This window comes from Fusarium mangiferae, assembly GCF_900044065.1.
Source record: "Fusarium mangiferae strain MRC7560 genome assembly, contig: FMAN_scaffold012, whole genome shotgun sequence".
Classification (NCBI taxonomy): domain Eukaryota; kingdom Fungi; phylum Ascomycota; class Sordariomycetes; order Hypocreales; family Nectriaceae; genus Fusarium; species Fusarium mangiferae.
In genome coordinates this window covers 923,424-941,743 of record NW_024573932.1, presented here as the reverse complement: position 1 = coordinate 941,743, position 18,320 = coordinate 923,424, and the positions used below count along the sequence as shown (strand labels likewise).

Sequence of the window (18,320 nt, the reverse complement as noted above, 5' to 3'; positions counted from 1 at the left end):
GTGAAGATTTGTCAAATGTTACCCGTCTATAAGTCGTTTTTGCTATTGGCGTTCAGATGAGCCATGACTGTTGTGTGCAACAGTTTTGTTACAGCCAGCAGAAATTGACACATAGAATCAGACTTATAAATTCTAAAAGCTTAAAAAAAAAAATAGATACATCACTTATAAACTGAATAAGTCATACTTGTAGAAGACCGTAGTCTACCATGCGAGATATGGCCAAGATACAGGGTAGCCTCGTCCCGATGAGAACTGTCCAATGATAGCAGCCATAATTCAGACACTGACTTAGGTAATCACCAAAGCTACAATCATCGTCCAAGGTTAGCATCATTCGACTGAACATCACGACGGCCAATTCGTCCCGCAAACCACTTTAGCACGACACAGATCACCGTCAATCAAAATGGCGCACCTCAGTAGGTCAAATGGAGACCAATACTTCCGAACTATGCTAACCGCTGCCCTGCAGACGTCAAGCCGGACCCGGCCTACCTCAAATATGCCGGTGCGTGACTTCTCCCCGTCCTCGACGGCAACACTTTCGTCTCGAGCCCATCCTGACAATGTGAATAGCTATGATGAAGACGCGCCATCACTACTTCCGATGGACGCCCCGAACTGCCCGGCTCACCTTCATTTACGTGGCCGTGGTCCCCGCCATCATGGGCTACATCGCCTACAAGACCGACGTAAGTCAAGAAGTAGGAACCGCGACGACCACCGAAATGCTGACAAGTGAAGGGACTCTGGGATTTCCGAGCGAAGCGAAAGGGCGACCTCATTTACGAGAAATAAACCTGCCAGGCATTGGAGGGTTGAGATGTGTACATATAAAGCACCCTGATTGGGATAGAGCCCATGGTAGGGATTCAATTGAACCGAGGTCAACAATGAACGAATGGTCGCCGAGATTGTGATATGTCTGATGAATTGAATGGAAAATGGGTATCATCGACGTGACGCCATCAAATCAAGCACTGGGTGTCTGTTACCACCTCCCTCTGCCTCTTGATCGCCCACCAGAGGTGTCCGGTAATCTTTCGCCTCTTCTCCAATCGCCCATAGGAAAATCTCCCCCGGAATCATCCCTCCAGCCAGCCCGTCCTCCTCTCGAGTTCCTGCGCCCAGAACCGTTATCTCGACCTCCCCGGTGAGTCCCTCGAACTTCATGTGGACCCGAAGCCTGCTCCCTTCGCACGCTTGAAGCGGGCGCCACTGAGCCATCCGAGAGTGGTGGTAATATTGCGCAAGTGATGTAGTCGCCAACTACAAATCGACAATCGCTTAGTGTCTTGGTTTTGTCGTCACTGCCTCTTGTTGTACCATCCATGGAAATGTCACCAGATGTGTCTGCTACGGAACCACCACCCAATACTATGCTGCCGAGGTCCTTAACCCCGTATTTGGGGGGAGCATTTGTGACTGCGGCGGTGTTTCGAAGGTCTGGAAATACCAACTGGAATACGAGACGACATCCCACAGAGGGCGAAGGCAACGCTGACTTTTTGGCGCCTGCAAGTTCCAGAGCCAACTCATTCAGAGTACAGTCTGACCATGTATACACAGGTATATGTGGCGGCAAACTACGCGACTCAAATTCATCTGGCCTATAAGTAAAACGTTAACTTATTGGGATCTAAGGCCATCTATATTGGATGGGGTCATGTATACCTGTGTAGAGATCCTGTACGATAGAAGAGATGCAGCAAAAAAGGTGTTGTATCGTCGCGTAGTGACCTTTCTGGAGATGAAGACATCTTATAAGACTGACAAGAAGGGAAAAAGAGAAATTGTGAGACTCTGTTATTATGGTGAGGCTTTGTTGTTTAAGTTACGAATGATGAGAGGCATCACTAAAGTATCCAAATTAACCGATCTATATCCGCTGAAACCATCATGACTTCGCGCTCCGTCAACAATTTGTGAACTCTGACCACTTACAGACTGCGACAACAAATTTTTGAAGAGCAACACACTCTTGGCAATCTCCCAATATAAAAACAGGCCAATTCGAATATTGGATCAACGCTCCTATAGGAAACACCAACACGTCGATAAAAACGCCATCCAATCCACACCATGGATTTCGCAGCGCTCATGAACAAAGAGCTCTCAAAGAGCAAGAAGAGCTCCGGTAGCGAGGAAAAGAAGTACCTGAAACGTTCAGAAATAGAAGCGCAAAGAAAAGAAGCATACCTTGCCGAACAAAAAGCCCTTGAGGCCGAGCGAGAAGCCAAAGCAGCCGCAAAGCGCAAACGAGAGGAAGATGCCGCCGCCGAGAACGCTGCCCGCGAGGAGAAGCGTCGCAAACTTGCTGAGGACATGCGCAAAAGGCGCGAAGAGCAAGAAGCTGAAGAAGAACGCGCCCGAAGGAAGCGACTTGGTTTACCAGAGCTGGTCAAGGCCAAGAGCGAAGACGTCGAGGATGGTGTGCATGCCAGCGAGGATATACCAGAGGAGGAGCTCGTTGAAAAGTTGAGGGGGCTGGGTGAACCAGCTGTATTGTTTGGGGAGAATCACTCTGCGAAACTGAGAAGATATCGCAAGTTGACGACAGTCATGACCAAGGGTCCTATACCGACAACACTGGAACTCGTGGACGAGAAGGATATGAAGGTGACCACCGAGTTACCAAAAGACAAGGAAGGCAGGAAGTGGCTATTTCGACAACTGGCAAGCTACTTTACGATGGTTCTTACAGAGTACGAGCGAGCTATGGAGGCTGAGAAGCGGGATACAAGTGCCAGTAAAACGGCATATAATGCTATGGTACAGACGCGAGAGAACATGAAACCAGTAAGTCATACTTTTTGTCCACAGACAAGATGCGTACTAACAATCTGTAGCTATTCCGCAAATTTGAGCAAGGTGAACTCGATGACGACATTCTCAAGCCTGTTACAGAAATCGTTCAAGCTCTCCAAGAGCGTCGTTACGTGGACGCCAACGACGGGTATCTACGTCTGAGTATCGGCAAGGCAGCATGGCCTATTGGTGTTACCATGGTAGGCATCCACGAGCGTAGCGCTCGTGAGAAGCTGCATGATGGAGAGAAGGGCCATGTCATGGGAGATGAGGTTACTCGCAAGTACCTTCAGAGCATCAAACGCTGCCTGACTTTTGCGCAAGTTCGATGGCCGCCCACAGACTTGCGACAGTTGATGGGCTAAGGAATAGTATATAGCCGGAGGCAAGTGCTCGAACTTAACAATGATACCCCCCTTGAACAGGAACAATTGAAACACATGCACAAAAACAGCATTATATAGAATGATTGATTTCGAAGAATGCTCCTGACGCCTCATCTAATCTACCGTAGTGTAGTTCCATACCCGTAAGTAGATAACCGTGATCAGGAATTCCTAACGCCTGGGTTGTAATGCGATATGCAGTCCATTGGTTAAGGTTGTGATGCCCAGCTCGCCCTTCACTGGGTCAGTTGACAAGGGCCACGACGGACAATCTTTTACCATTATCCACCGAAATTTCTAGGCCTCGACGGCGCCTGGTTGTCCCGGTGCGCTACCCTCACCGTACCACTGCTCATCTATTCCACGACCACCAAGGCCAGGTCCCTTTGCCCTTCCTGCAGCCTCAAGACCAGCGGCAATGAGGCTGATGCGACGGAGTCTCTCCTTGGCCTCCTCCTCGTACTTGGTAGCTACCTCAAGTGCCTGCTTCTGCATCTCAAGTCTCGGGTTGGGTTGGTCTGCAATGAGCAACTATACAGAATCAGTAAGTGGTCAAGTGGTAAAGAAAGAGTTGCCTACCTGTTCCTTGATATCTAGACGGGCCTTGAGTATTCCTTCCCGGATCATAGATACGAGCTCCATCTCAACTGACCCTCCATCTTGTGCAAATGCTTGGTTCAAGCTCTCAAGGGTGACACATGAGAATGGTATGAAGTACTGGACAATGCATTTTCTTCGGATCTGTGTGTAGAGAGATAGAACGTGGCGCTGTAGGTAGATGTCCAGGAGACAGTCGTTTCGAATGGACTCGAGAATAGCAAGACAGCTTGAGTATCTACCATTGACAAAAAGACTGACGGCCTTGCGAACGTGCGACTCGTGTTCTAGGAACGAGCGGAACGACTGGTTGTCCAAGACTCGAGTTTGGAGTTCCTGTCTATCCATAGTCGCCAGGGCAAGGAGACCTCCGTAAACGGCAATGTCGTTTGGGCTAGCGATGTGGTTGTATTGCGCAGGCGGTATGGTGAAGTCGACTTGGAGAAAGTTGTTGGCTGCATCCTTGTAGTGCTTGAGACCAAGGAGCGCAATACCAGAGACAAGCTTTGTGTATGGCTGATATAAACGTTCCTCCTCACCACTCTGAACACCGACGATTTTACCCAGATTGTTTAAAACCATGGTCCAGTCTCGCCTAGCGATGTAGACGTTGACGAGGTGGACGCCGCAATCGATAATGTGTTTGGTGGTGGTTACGTCCTGGCGCATGCGGGTGTACGCCTCGGCTGCTGCCTCTAAATATCCGGTCTTTTCAAAATGCAAACCCAAGTCTTCGTTTCCCATCTAATAAAGTTAGAAGGTTGTTTTTTCACAGAGCTTTGAGATTTTCACGCACTCGAATGCTCTCTTTGATCAAATTGTGTTTGTATTGCTTAAGCTGGGTTTCGAGCCGTGCAGCTTCCGTCTTGTTCTCGCGCTCGACTCTATCGATCCATGCTTGATCTTTCTGGGCGTCGGGTTCGTCAGGAGCGGCAAAGCGAATGCAGCCCCAAGCGTCGATGTATAGGGCCACATCTGAGCCTTTCTTGATCTCAGTGATAGCAGTCTTGAGCGCGTCGACACAGAGTGATACGGAAGACTTTCCGATGTGGATGAGGCGATCGATTCTTGTTCGCCCTAGATGAGCTGTCAGCGGGCACATCGAGAGGGCACCAGTGGGATCAAATTGACTGACCGGTGTAATTCTGGATGTAGAGATCGAGGTCGAGCTTTGGTTGTTCTGAAGATGCAAGTCAGCACATGATTCTAATCGCATGAAGCTAATGTTCACGGCTTTGACGACACCAGCCCAACGAACCTTGGACAATGATACCACCCGAGTTTCTCATATGGGCAAAGTAAGCCGCCAAGGGACTTGATTCGGACATTTCGAAGCTGTGCGTAGCTCATACACACCCAGACACACCTATTAAACAATGCGGGATGGTTACAGAGAGCTATCTGTAACTTGACATGTAGTTTGGTGGATAGCAATCACTTGCTGCTAGGCTAGGCTACAGTGGGGTAAGACAAGGTGGGGGAGGCTCGGTGAGGGGTGACCCAGACCGGGGCAGCATGGGTCAATTTCGGTGAGCCAAGGTGAGGATTTGAGTGGCGGTAAGTGGGGAGCCGATTCGGTCCCGAGTCTCCCACGACACTCAGCATCACTTCTGGGGTGCTGAGTGCTGACGATCAAAAAGAAGCTTTTCTGACTACAGCAAGGCTAGCCCTAGGTTTGACTCAGGACTTGGTGATGACGTTCTGCGACTTTTCCTGACAGTTGATACGTATCATGTAACTGGAGACTTTACGTACAGTTTTCACCTGCCATGGCAGAGGCGCAGATGCATGTTGGCACATCAGCAATATTCTGAAGCTGAGCACATGGATGGGTGTCCCAATGCAGCACTTCCCCTCTTCCACGAGGACAAAGTGAATGCGACATTCAAGCCCGGGCAGGAAATAACCACCTGCCTAGTTGCGGACAATGTGAGCCCTTTTCACCATTGAGTTAACGTTACGACGATCAACAGACCCTGAATTATCAAACAATCTAGACAATGTGCTGGAACATGGCTGCAGATACTGTGACTGGCAGGGTAATGCTAGTTCCGGACATGTTAACTCTATTCAATTATAGTTGAGTTAGGTTGGTTTTGTCCAGGAGTTGATGTTTCTGGAAAAACAGACGTGTTTATTAGGTTCAAGCAAGGCCTGGTCAAGTTTGATTGAAACTTTGTAGACGAGGTCAAAACAAAGCTTGAACGCCAAGACCAATGCCAAGACTTGTTGCAACACAAATCTACGGCAGATAATTTTCATCGCTCTCTGACCCGACTTTATCGGCCGAAGGAGATGCATATTTTTGGACCAAAGACCCACGACGATTCCAGCTTAGCGATGGGTCCAGAGAGCGATATAGAACCATCGGCACCTTTTCCACCAATAGACCACGAAGCTGAAGTGAATCAGAACCGCGAAGACGCGAGAGGGGCGTGCTGTCTGATTCGGCTGCGCCGTTTAGAGCTAGAGCCCAGGCAGGTCAGGGCACGGAGGAAACCCGGGTGAGAGCCGGAGATTGAGGTTAGGATCCATACATCCATCTCCATTCATTCTGTGTCAAGTTCGTTTTAGCTGGTGATGTCATGTCTAACGCACAGATTCTTCATCTGGTCGTCGTGATCATCTTCCTCATTCGATTCTCGGGTACGTGAAGAGGATTCGAATCACATTGCATAATGGTCACTACCCAACATGCATGTGGCGCCTTGTTCTCATGCGTGGCGGGCCAGAAGCCACATGAATGGGGATCATCCCGTCCGTCAGCTTCCGTGACTCCCGGAGCCGATGCAATGGTGGTTTCTAAATCCAGTCAATATCAACTTGTACTGTAGGTACTGTACCTACCTAGAGTGACAGAACCAACACTCGCTCTGCATCTGACCATTTTGATTTTGGACCCTGCTTCTTATCGCAAACGCTACGGATTAAAGCATCTCTATTAGTGTTTGGTTTATCTTATGCTTGTCTCCGTTGCTGCAGCCTGGGTCACACTTCAGCCAGTGCATTAGACTAGACTCTCAATAAGGTATGAACAAAGTTGGAGCGGTCTACTGCTGTTGCGAATAGAGTTGACTCTGATTTTCATTGATCAACACGCAAACTTCAACGCTGTCAATCGACCCCCAAAAAAGATACAAGCAATGACGTTTCGTTCCTGTCGTCAACACCATCTTCAATGGCTTTATCTCGCGATTCCGAGACCCTCTTGGCCTCTCCTCCAGAGACTCTTGCCACGGCTTGACCAACGCAGATAACACGGAAACAAGATCAATCCCCACAAGTTTATGCCGCTGAGGCTTAGGTTTGCCTAGCGCAGCCACTCACAAGCCTGCCCGGGCTAGGCCATGCAAGTCTCGTCAGAGTGGATTGGATTGGATGCGATCTAGCTGACGACAAGGTTGGTCCAGAGCGTTTTGCGTTTTTGGGCGGTTCATTCATTGCCCCTAGCTAGTTAGTGAGTGTCTTCGACCCCCAATTAGCGGGTGCTTAAAATTACTTCTGGGTACCTGTACTCGCGACTCGAGGCGTTGGAACGGTACAGTATCAGAGCGTAATCAATGGCGTAGTGGTTGTCCACAGCAGCCAGCAGCCCGCAGTCCCTGAAAGCTGTATCGGTCTCATTTCAATGCTTCAATTAACGGCATCCATTGAAGAAAAAAGTCGCTGGCCATCTTGAATCCGCCGGTGCAACAGCTTGTGCTTGTGCATACGACGGCGCTGAGCGGCCGGTTGGTCCCAAAATGCAAAGGGGGTCTGTCCCTGAGACTGACTGCGAGTTTATTTTGCGGCCGCGCGGCTTTGGGGTTGATGGATGTATCCGTCCACTGGCAGCCCGAGCAGTGGAGATGGCTTCTCTTTTCTAGAGGTCGCCGTCCCGTCATAGCCGTGATCCCGCTGTAGTTGCGCACGAGTTGGTACTGCAATGTGTTATTCGTGTTTCCAATTCCTTCTTGTTTGATGAGAAGAAGCATTGTCGAAGGAAAGCCCCGGTAGACCAGCCACCGACGCGTTTTACGAGGTGATAGTCTATTTGGGGGCATGGACCTGACTCACTTGGGCAATGCGCCAAGTGATAGTCTCTAGAGAATCTGGATAAGTAGTCAAGCACCGTCAACGACTTCTGTAACTATTCATCGACGCAATGGGACACTATTGACGTTACGCGCGTGGTTTCTCAAGGAAGCCCACAGCACAGCACAACACGAAACAAAACAACACATGAGGCATGGAGATATGGAGATACTGTAGTTATCTTAAGACAAGGGGGGTTCTTTTGTAAGTCAGTGATAGTGAGCAACTCAAAAAACTGGTACCTGTCTAAATGGTAGGTATACGCTGGATCCAATGTCACCTCACCTCCCTGCCCTGGTAAACTTGAAGGCCGATCCCCCCTGCAGTAACAAAAGGACTTTTAGAGGACAGTGTGACATTTCAGAAGCCGTCTTTTCCTTGAACCCTTCCGTCTCGGTCATTTCCCCTTGGAAGAATTGCGCAACGCCGCAATGTGTGATGCACCAAAATGAGGTTCCTCAACCCGACATCGTGAGTTGATGGCGACTGAGATTAATATTCGTATTTTTAAATTTTTAAATTTTGAAATGGCTGAATAACCTCTCTTGCTTCTGTTTCTTGGCTGGCCTAACTGTACGGGTTATTTCACGGCTGTTACACCCGCAACCTTAACTCAATTATCCCTTGCTCTACGTCGCATTCAAAACATCAAGCTTTCAGTCTCTTGACGTGTCCGCAATCTCTCCAATTGCCGTTCTTCCTTTTCATACTGATCGCTTAGAGTGCAGCGGTTTCACAGCGACAGTCATCCTTGGGCCATTGGAGGTCCAGCGAAATGACATTGCGCGTCTCGTGCTGGGCTGCTCCCTCAGGTGCCTATGCTAGCCATGTCACTCATTCATTCACTGGCGTTTGATTTTACTTGGCTTCAACTCTTGGCTCGACATGTTTTGTGCCTTGGTATTGCTTGGCATTAGAATTTCCTAGCCTTTGTGTCTCATCATCCCTTTGGCAACTCTTGTTTGCCAGCCCTGGGTCTTGGTAGAATCTTAGCATCTGCTACCGTCTCTTTGGAGACCTGAATATTACCCTCAAAGGTGGCCTCACCTGTCGTATCTGCATCCTCTCACTAAGTACCTAGGTAGTCACCTAAGTTTGAGACATGAGCGCGAAAGACCGAGGTACCAGACTGTACCGTGCTGATAATACGGTATCAAGTACCGCAGTAATTGGCTCCGCCCAAGGACCCCGATCCAAAGCCCCAAAAGACCAGCCTAGGCTCGGGCAGGCTCAGACTCAGACTGGACTGAGACTCAGGTCCTTTTGGAGAGCCCGTTCGAGCTACCGTCTCTGCATCTCCACCTCCACTCTTTCGTTGTTCTGCCCTCTCTCGTTCGCTCACCCCGTTTAACTAAGTACCTGTTGTTGTGCGCTGCTGTAGTATTGTTGCTTGTACTGAGCTTGTTACTCTCCTGTTGTTGCTCAAGCCAAACCAAACCGAATCATCTGTACCCGCCTCGGTCGCGAAACCCGCCCGCTACAACTGGGCTTTCCCTCACTCATCCCTTTCTCTTTGACTTGGAACAGTTTAGTCCCTTCTGGCTCAGGCCATACCCATTTCAGTTCAGTTAGGTTCCGTCAAGTCAAGTCAAGTCAGTGCAGTGCAGCACGCTACGAAACGGTACTTGCTACGACAGGCTATCCCCCGTCTATTGCCCAACACCAGCGCCAGCACCAGGGCACTCACTCTCAGACTCTCTCTACCAGGGCGCTTCCCCCATCATCACCAACTCATTTCAGTCTTGGATACCTACCTACCTACCTTACCTTACTCTTCTATTTCTATTCTTGACCCTGCCACTTTCTGCGCGGGACCTTTAACTGAACTCTCTCGAACGCTGATGGCCTAGGCCGTGAGTCTTGGGGGCGATTGGGATATGGGCTACCACTTGCCTCACAACTTACGCTTGCGACCCTGCATCTGCAATTCATTCACTCTGTAGTCCCTTTGACTCTGCTCGACTATTCTCGGCTGCCCGCTTCAATCAATTCCCAGTTCTGCCGCACGGCGGCGGCGACAACGACGACGACATTTCCCTTCTTCTTTTTCTCTCATAATAATACCCAGCTCGTTATTCCCTTTTCATCGTGGCCAAGAGGCCTATTAACTGGTGAGTGAAAACCTGCAACATCCATCACCCGCCCCTCGGCTCCCCTCGTTGCTCCTTGGCGCCTCAGCGTTGTGCCCCCGAACTCACCTCCTCTTCTCTACCTGGCATTCGCATCAACATTGTCCGTTGCCCTGTATCCTTACAAGGAAACCATCCCATCTGCGAGTTCAATCGGCGATGGGGCCCTAGCCTTTGCCAAGACCCTCCAAATTTCATACCCCGATCGCCTTATCCCCTCAAGTCACCAATGTCGAACAGCTAACTCCATGGTCCTTTGCTAATTCAACCAAGTTCGACATGCCTCCGGACGTCGGTGACAACGACGCTGGCCAGTCGGCTCACGACTGGCACGATGACGCTCCGTCGCCATCAGCGAGCATCAAGTCCGACAACGATCTTGACGAAGACGGCAACCCACAACCCGGCGCGTCATCCCAACCGATTCAGAAGCGACGACGAGTAACGCGCGCATGCGATGAATGCCGACGGAAGAAGATTAAGTGTGACGGCAAGCAACCATGCACGCACTGCTCCGTCTATAGTTATGGTACGCGGCTTCTATCTAATTTATCGCTCAATCGCTTGTTCTTATACACTTTAACCCTCATACTGGAAATCGACGCGGTGGCTGACCGTTACATGCAGAATGCACGTACGATAAACCTTCAAACAGGAGAAGAAACCCGGCCCCACAGTACATCGAAGCCCTGGAAAGTCGACTGCAACGCGCCGAGTCTCTACTTCACAAATTTATGCCCGATGTCGACCTGGCCGACCCGAATCTTGATCCAGCAATTCAGCAAGAATTCCGCAATCGCGAAAATGCTCGTGCCCAAGCCTCCAAGGCTCGACAGCCTCCTCCACCACCACCCCAGCCTGAGCAGAATGAAGCCCATCTGACCTCGATGATCGACTCCGTTGGTCAGCTTGATATCGACGAGAAGGGAAGTTTGGAATTTCACGGCAACTCCTCAGGCGCTGTGTTCTTGAAACGTATGAAGGATCATTTCCGAGGAATGCTTGGTTCGTCCTCAAAAGCTCCGTTTCTGCCTCGTGCCGAACGACCGGCTGGTCTTGAGTCCCCCTCATTATCTTCAGTCGGAACACCCTTCTCGACAGCTCCAAGCTACCCAGAGCTCCCGCCAAAGGATGTTGCCCGGAAGCTGTGTTATTACTCCCTTAGCTGCGCGACATGTCTCGTTCGAATCCTTCACGTCCCCACTTTCTACGAGCAAATGGACAAGATCTACGAACGACCACTGGACAATCTAACCAAGGACGAAACGCAATATCTTGGACTATTATTCTCCGTCATGTCTCTTGGGTGTATGTACAACAATCTCGACGATAACGACCCAGGAAGCATGCCCTATCAAGATGCGACGGAAGAGGGCCTCAAATATTACAATGCTGCGCGATCTGTATTACACGATGTGACCGATTGCCGCGACCTCATTTCACTACAAGCTCTTCTATTCATTATTCTTTTCCTCCAAGCCACCTCGAATCTCAGCAGCTGCTATTCCTTCGTTGGTATTGCACTGCGCTCGTCACTCCGAATAGGCCTTCATCGACACTTGCAGCACGAGAAAATCGATCCGATTGAGCAGGAAGTCAGAAAACGCGTATTCTACGTCGTTCGACAAATGGATATCTATGTTTCTACATTACTTGGCTTTCCGCTCCTCCTTAACGTGGACGATATCGATCAGCCATTCCCCTTGGAAGTTGATGACGAATTTATCACACACACCGGCATTTTGCGACCACCGCCTGGATCACCATCTTTTTTCCAAGCGTTCAACGCCCATTCAGAACTCATGGAAATCTTAGCAAAGGTCACGAAATACGTCTATCCAACCAAGGGATTGGGCCAGACCGCTGCAAAAGACAACAAACCTGCCTCTACCTATCTAATTAGTTATGGCCGCATCAAGGAAATTGAAGCTGAGCTTCATTCTTGGTTTGAAAGGCTACCCCAGCATTGGCGCCCAAGCGGCGAGGGGCCAATTGAGACGGTTCGGTAAGTGCGGCACTGAAGTATTTGAAGATGTTGTAAGAGCATTACTAACCAAGGTGACAGAATCCGTCATCTGTTAAGATTTGCCTATGCACATGTCCAACTTGTGCTATACCGACCATTCTTGCACTACGTCTCTCCTCGTCTGAGTCAAGGAAGTAAGGTCGATGAGCTCTCATATGCTTGTGCAGCCGCAGCCATCAGCGTCTCTCGTAACATTGTGCACATTGGATTGGAAATCCGCAAACAGCGGGTTCTCAGTGGACCGTACTGGTTCATGTTGTACACTGAGTTCTTTGCCGTTTTGTCACTTGTGTTCTATGCTACAGAAAACCCCGAGAAACCCGGCTCTGGTGAGGTTCTAGCAGATGCTCGAGCTGGTAGACAAATGATTGCAGCCCTGGCGGAGAAGAGCATGTCGGCTGAGCGAGTTACCGGTGCCCTCAAGGTATGGTCTAACATTCGAACTCTAGTAATTTTTACTGACATTGTTGAAACAGGCTCTATTTGATCAATTACCAGAGCAATTGGATGCTGGAGCGATACGACAAGCGCCTTCAAAGAAGAGACCTGCCCCTACAGGACGGCCTTCCTCTGTTTCGTCTCATCATACTCCAATTCCCGCAAGCATGTCCTCAATAGGAACGACAGACTTCACTCGAGCTAGCCAGATGTCAACAAGCTCGTATCCTACCACTTTGTCCCAAGGAACAATGGATCTGCCCGGAGGAGGCATGACAGCCTTCCAAGATAACACTTTCTCTGCCAACTTCGGTGATTTCATGTCTCCTGATTTGCAGCGAAGCACCCCAGAGTCGACCAGCAGCGCAGCGACAAGTACTCAGCGCTACCCCTACGCAGGACAGCAAATGGGTATGCACAACCCTGTCAACAAACTGGACTCGCTCATGTTCCCGTCTGAGGATCCTTTTGCCTATCCAAACCAACCTATGATGGAATTGGGATTCCCGGGCAAGACGGACCAACCCACAACCATGGGAGACCAGAATCAAGATATGCAACTCTTCTTGACTGGAACTTTCGACGACGTGGAAAGTCAGATCTTTGGACAACCACCGCCCTACATGATGCACCAGCAGGGCCAGCCCATGATGGGTGCACCGAGCCACCAACCGATGTTCGCCAGTCCATCAGCCATAATGGGAATGCAGCCCGGTCAACCGATGATGCAACAACGGCGACCAGTGTCACAAACGCACGCGATTCACCAAGGGCACGCCATGTCAAACCGACGAGCGCACGCACAACGGCATCAAGAAAGGCAAATACAACAAATGTTTACGGAACAGGGCATGCAGGCGGATTGGGGAGGCTTCTTTGGCTCTGGAAGAGGAGGATTCCAAGGAATGTAACGGTCGCTACATTTGATACCCACTCATGATACGGGAGGACGGCAAGCGCGCGAGGCGTCGGCTAGTGATTTTGATCTTGATTTTTATTTCATGGGAAGAGCGATTTTGATTTGGAACGGAGTGCTTGGACTGTTAAAGAGGCTAGGATACCACGGTTGAAGAAGATGGCAAAGGAATGATCGCGTTTTTAGATATGGCCACAGCACATAGACGGCGGCTGGGACTGGTGTACACTTGGACAAACATTGGATTGTCTGTTGAGGTTCAAGTTGAAGTGGATGTGAACAGAGGAGGGAAGCTGAATGAAAGGTGTAGGATCATGGAGAAGAAGACTACTCGTTAGCACTGCAATGAATTCAGCTTTGAGTATAGATCCATCCAATTGTAATGAGGCTCGTGATAAGGCATATGAAATATTGAAAGTGGTTGACTTGAGTATTTATGTGCAATATATACTGATACTGCTTGGCTCGGAGATACGAGATCTCTCAGCCACTGAAGCAATTATTTGCGGATACAAGATCGGATCGTCCCGTAATCTAATCTACCTACCTTTTCCTCAACAATTCCACGCGGCGGACTAAAAGCTTCTCATTATCGACCTGGTTGCGTCATGAAATGGATGAATTAGTGCAGTTGGGCTTAGAAGGCTTGTAAGGGCGTTATCGGTGGGTTACGATACGCTGTGACCACTCCCGATGCGCACCGCAAGGAAGCGATACGGGGGAGACTGTGGCTGACTGATTACCTACGGACGGATACTGTAACTCCAACTGTAACTGTAACTGTAAGGTACCCAGGTAAGGTAGCTTAGTACCTGGCTCTAGTGTATGTGTTATCACATGAAACTTGAAGCTTCCTCTCTTTTCAATAAACAACACATATTCTTGAGCAACTCTCCTTGTCCATCTCGGCCCTATTTAACACGCTCATTCGATCTTACGTACGAGTCACCAAGGCTGTACTGTACTGTATTTATAGTGCACGCAGATGGCACCGCCGATAACGCCGCCGAAGCCCGTCTGCGGGGAGCAGAGGCCTCAAGCACGTGAAAGAAGGTCGATGAGCTACGAGTTTGTGCTTGAGGATGAATTTGATGCGCTGTGAGTTGGGCTTGGACTTTTATGCCCCTGTTGATGTGGTGTAATACTCAGATCACTGACTCGAGCTTCATGGTAGATGTGTTGAGGTCAAGAAGAGTGACGATGACTGTGGCGGTAAAAGCAGCAGTGGTAACAAGTATCCCGGTATGTTCAAAGAAGCTCTGTCTCGCACGTTATCGATATTCAAACGAGTACTGACATACCATGAAGCCAAACTCCATGCGCGCAAGGTCGTCAAAGAGCTCGGTGTTACTGATGGACTCATCTATCTTCCTGGAGAGCCTACACGCCTCTATGAGGACTCAGACCAGTCGCCTCCTTTCAAGCAACGCAGATAGTATGCTACCCAGTTCCCATGAAAGAAACCCTGCTGATAAAAAGACAGCTTCTATTACATGACTGGCGTCGACTTTCCCGACTGTGCCGTCACTTACGAAATCGCCATGGATCGTCTCACGCTCTGGATCCCTTACGCTGAGCCGCGACAGGTCTTGTATCACGGCCCAACTCCCGACGCAGCAGAGGCTATGCGCAAATACGACGTCGATGATGTTAGATACACTGCTCAGCTGTCGAAATTCCTTCATGGCCAACTTCGTCCCGAGAAGACCCTCTATGTCCTTCACTCCGATCAGGCCCCCAAGTTGACTGATCGACCACGTGGACAGACCCAGATCAACTGCTCCAAGCTGCGACCTGCCATGGATGAGGCCCGTGTGATCAAGACGGAATATGAAGTTGCACTCATCCGTCGCGCTTCACGTATCTCTGCCGCTGCTCATCGTGCCGTGGCCGAACGTCTCCTCACCATGCGCAATGAGCAAGATGTCGAGGCAGTTCTCCTTGCCGCTTGTACTTCACGTGGTGCTCATGCCCAGGCCTATCCTATTATTGCTGGGGCTGGCGTCAATGCTTCGATTCTACATTACGGAGCCAACAACCAGCCTCTCGAGGGTAAGCAACTGATCGTTGTCGACGCTGGTTGTGAGTACCAGTGTTACGCCAGCGACATCACCCGTACTCTTCCTGTCAGTGGTTCCTTTTCTAAGGAGGCCTCCGCGATCTACTCCATTGTGCAGCGTATGCAAGAAGAGTGTATAGCACGTGTTCGACCCGGCACTGTCTACTACGAACTTCAGCTCCATGCTAGTGATGTAGCTCTCCAAGGCCTGCGCAAGTTGGGTCTTCTGAAAGGCAACTTTGAGGAGATCCAAAAGGCGGGAACCGTCGCTGCTTTCTTCCCCCACGGTCTCGGTCATCATGTTGGTCTTGAGGTTCACGATGTCACTGGCTATGAGCGTCTCTTGATGAGAGATAACTTCCACGTCGAGGGTGGTAAGCGTGAGATGGTGACTGCCACGGCTCTGGTGGCCATGCATCGTATGGCTTCATCTTCCCCGCCTACAAAACCAAGACAATCTCTTCAACCTAATATGATTGTGACAATTGAGCCAGGAATGTGAGTACTATACCTTCTCTGAAATCGAGGTCCATGAGCTAATTTATCGAAGTTACTTCTGCCGCCCTTTTATTGAGGGATACTTCCTGAACAACCCGTCACACGCCAAGTTCATTAACAAAGACCTCCTCGAAACATACTACCCAGTTGGTGGTGTTCGCATCGAAGATGACATCCTTGTCACACCTGGTGGCTATGAGAATTTGACCTCTGCTGCCCCCAAGGGTGACGAGATGCTTGATGTGATCAACGGCAGCTTTGAGAAGATTTAATGACGATATGAATGCTTGCATTTGGCTATGGAACTGTCGATGTGCAAGGCAAGCGAGTCTGGAATGTTTAGTGTTTGAATGCGTGGATGGTTATGGGTGGCCCAGGAGTGGTCTAATGACATTGAGGATCTGGTCCAAGTAATGAGAATGAGTCTCGGATACATAGTCTTTCAGATTTGCAATATTGATTTATGATTTTTTCTATAATCATCATACTCATTTCTTTTGCTAACATAAAAACTCTCCCATGTACACACGGCTCATGCATCTAATTTACAAAGCACTGCAATACCAAGGAACAAGGCGTGAGGTCAACACTCACTATCCAAACACAAGTTCTCCCTTAAATCCATACCCCCCTCTTTTTAGTCCTCCTTCATGAAACTACAGATACTTCTTGGGCATGGATGAACGCCGTTTCTTGTAAACCACATAAGCCGCAACGAGAAGACCCTGTGTACCAAGGAAAACAAAGATAAGGAAGCGGTGGCCAGGAGTCTTGGCCATGACGGTTTCTGACAAAGAGTTGTGGTGGTCAGAGAGTGTGTCCTTGAAGGTACGCTCGGTGGATTGCAGCTTGCGGTTGAGTTCCTTTCGGAGACCCTGGATATCCTTCTCGAGCTCCATGACACGGCTGTGCAGAGCAGTGATATCGTCGAGCTTACGCATATCTGCACGGAGCTGGCCGATCAGGGCAGTCAAGTCCTCGTGGCGCTTCTCATCCTGCTGCTGGTGGCGTGAGGAGGTGCGCTGCAGGGAGGCGAGCTGGTGGTTGGTGTTCTGGAGGCGATTGTGCAGATCCATGAACTGAGCCTTGGAAGTCTGGAAGATATCGGGATCTTCATCTGCGTACTCGCCATCGTTTCGCTTGTTATTACTGTTGGAGGCGTCCCTGACGGGTGGAACACGTTGGTTCTGGTTCTGGTTCTGGCCCTGATTTTGGTTCTGCTTAGGAGGGTCACGAACAGGACCGCTGTCACTGTTATCAGCCATGACAACCATCTTGAAGATCTCAAAAGAATCAGGGTTATCAGGGGTAGCAGCAGTAACACCAAACTGATAGCCTGTGGGAATGCTGAACTTGTCTGACTCGAAGCACAGGTTGCCATCCAACTCAACACGGAATGTCCTGGCGGTCTGTCGAAGCTTGACTTGCGAAGGTCGGCCAAGGTTGCGATAGTTGTAAGGGCAGTGTCCGAATGAGAGCTCATCGACATTGCTTTGCCTCGCGTAATCGGTGTTTCCGTCGTTCAAGAAACCTCGAACCATGCCGCTGGAACCGCCAGAAGTGTCAATAACAAGAGCCAAACCGTCGAACTTTCCAACAGTGTAGATGCTCCCAGAGCCGATTGTAGCAGGACCGTTGCGAACAAGCCAGATGTTGAGGTTGCCACGGCCACGATCAGGGCCGTTGGCTCGGAAGTCGACGTCGGCGATCCATTGGTTTCGGAGCAAAGGCTGCTGGCCCCAGACGGCACCTCGTTGATTACCAGGAGCAAGAGGTGTCAAGATAATTCGGTTTGAGAGAACCTCGGGCGTGTTGGGGTTGCCTTGGACAGCAAAGTTGGGGATCTGTCCACGGGCTTCGGGTGGGCTTATCCTGTAGACGCAGTGCGAGTTAGCATCATCGGGATCCCGGACAGTGCAGTACCACAAAAGTGCAAAAAAGGTAGAACAAACCTTCCAGCATGACCAAAACTAAGTTCACTGATGAGATACTGAGCCTGCGATAGGCTTGCTGCCAGCAGCGCAGCCAAAGAGAAAGAGACCTTCATAGCAGCGTAAAGATGGATGCGAATAGAGAGCTTCCAATGGGACCAAAAGACGAAATAAGAACAAGGTTAGAACAATATTCCAACCGCAGACAGGACAAGACAAGCAAAGACGGGCCTCACTCCTTTTTCCCAAGTTCGGGCCACGGAAAAAACGAGCTCGGGAAGTTGAATGGAATGAGCCGAGTTGGTGGAGGCAAGGCTGAGGTCTAAGGACACTTTGCACTATGCAGCCCCTGGAACAAGCGTATACCGTACCGTACTTGGTGGTGGTTGGAGTTTAGAGCGGGGGTTCACTGTGATCACCGATCAAGAATTCACGCTGGGCTTCTGTAAGATACA

General features: G+C 49.8%; 7 protein-coding genes across 7 annotated transcripts; 4 read left to right on the top strand and 3 right to left on the bottom strand.

Moving 5' to 3' along the window:
- Nucleotides 1-409: 409 nt before the first annotated feature.
- On the top strand, nt 410-801 carry FMAN_08067 (uncharacterized protein; the record flags this gene model as incomplete). The annotated part of the gene is made up of 4 exons (XM_041821496.1): nt 410-422; nt 476-511; nt 580-695; nt 748-801. The coding sequence occupies 4 exons, from the start codon at nt 410-412 to the stop codon at nt 799-801; spliced, it is 219 nt and encodes a 72-aa protein (XP_041687270.1).
- Nucleotides 802-994: 193 nt separating this feature from the next.
- Nucleotides 995-1,763, bottom strand: FMAN_08066 (uncharacterized protein; the record flags this gene model as incomplete). Its single annotated transcript, XM_041821495.1, has 2 exons — nt 995-1,613; nt 1,678-1,763. The coding sequence occupies 2 exons, from the start codon at nt 1,761-1,763 to the stop codon at nt 995-997; spliced, it is 705 nt and encodes a 234-aa protein (XP_041687269.1).
- Nucleotides 1,764-2,085: 322 nt separating this feature from the next.
- Nucleotides 2,086-3,176, top strand: FMAN_08065 (uncharacterized protein; the record flags this gene model as incomplete). Its single annotated transcript, XM_041821494.1, has 2 exons — nt 2,086-2,802; nt 2,853-3,176. 2 exons carry the CDS (start codon nt 2,086-2,088, stop codon nt 3,174-3,176), a joined length of 1,041 nt encoding a protein of 346 aa, XP_041687268.1.
- Nucleotides 3,177-3,494: 318 nt separating this feature from the next.
- FMAN_08064 (uncharacterized protein) lies at nt 3,495-5,122 on the bottom strand (the record flags this gene model as incomplete). The annotated part of the gene is made up of 5 exons (XM_041821493.1): nt 3,495-3,728; nt 3,777-4,538; nt 4,591-4,871; nt 4,930-4,974; nt 5,053-5,122. The coding sequence occupies 5 exons, from the start codon at nt 5,120-5,122 to the stop codon at nt 3,495-3,497; spliced, it is 1,392 nt and encodes a 463-aa protein (XP_041687267.1).
- A 5,154-nt stretch (nt 5,123-10,276) lies between these two features.
- On the top strand, nt 10,277-13,372 carry FMAN_08063 (uncharacterized protein; the record flags this gene model as incomplete). Its single annotated transcript, XM_041821492.1, has 4 exons — nt 10,277-10,526; nt 10,625-12,002; nt 12,063-12,447; nt 12,500-13,372. The coding sequence occupies 4 exons, from the start codon at nt 10,277-10,279 to the stop codon at nt 13,370-13,372; spliced, it is 2,886 nt and encodes a 961-aa protein (XP_041687266.1).
- A 990-nt stretch (nt 13,373-14,362) lies between these two features.
- On the top strand, nt 14,363-16,206 carry FMAN_08062 (putative prolidase; the record flags this gene model as incomplete). Its single annotated transcript, XM_041821491.1, has 5 exons — nt 14,363-14,475; nt 14,552-14,619; nt 14,686-14,812; nt 14,861-15,934; nt 15,987-16,206. The coding sequence occupies 5 exons, from the start codon at nt 14,363-14,365 to the stop codon at nt 16,204-16,206; spliced, it is 1,602 nt and encodes a 533-aa protein (XP_041687265.1).
- Nucleotides 16,207-16,590: 384 nt separating this feature from the next.
- FMAN_08061 (uncharacterized protein) lies at nt 16,591-17,981 on the bottom strand (the record flags this gene model as incomplete). The annotated part of the gene is made up of 2 exons (XM_041821488.1): nt 16,591-17,806; nt 17,887-17,981. The coding sequence occupies 2 exons, from the start codon at nt 17,979-17,981 to the stop codon at nt 16,591-16,593; spliced, it is 1,311 nt and encodes a 436-aa protein (XP_041687264.1).
- Nucleotides 17,982-18,320: the final 339 nt, after the last annotated feature.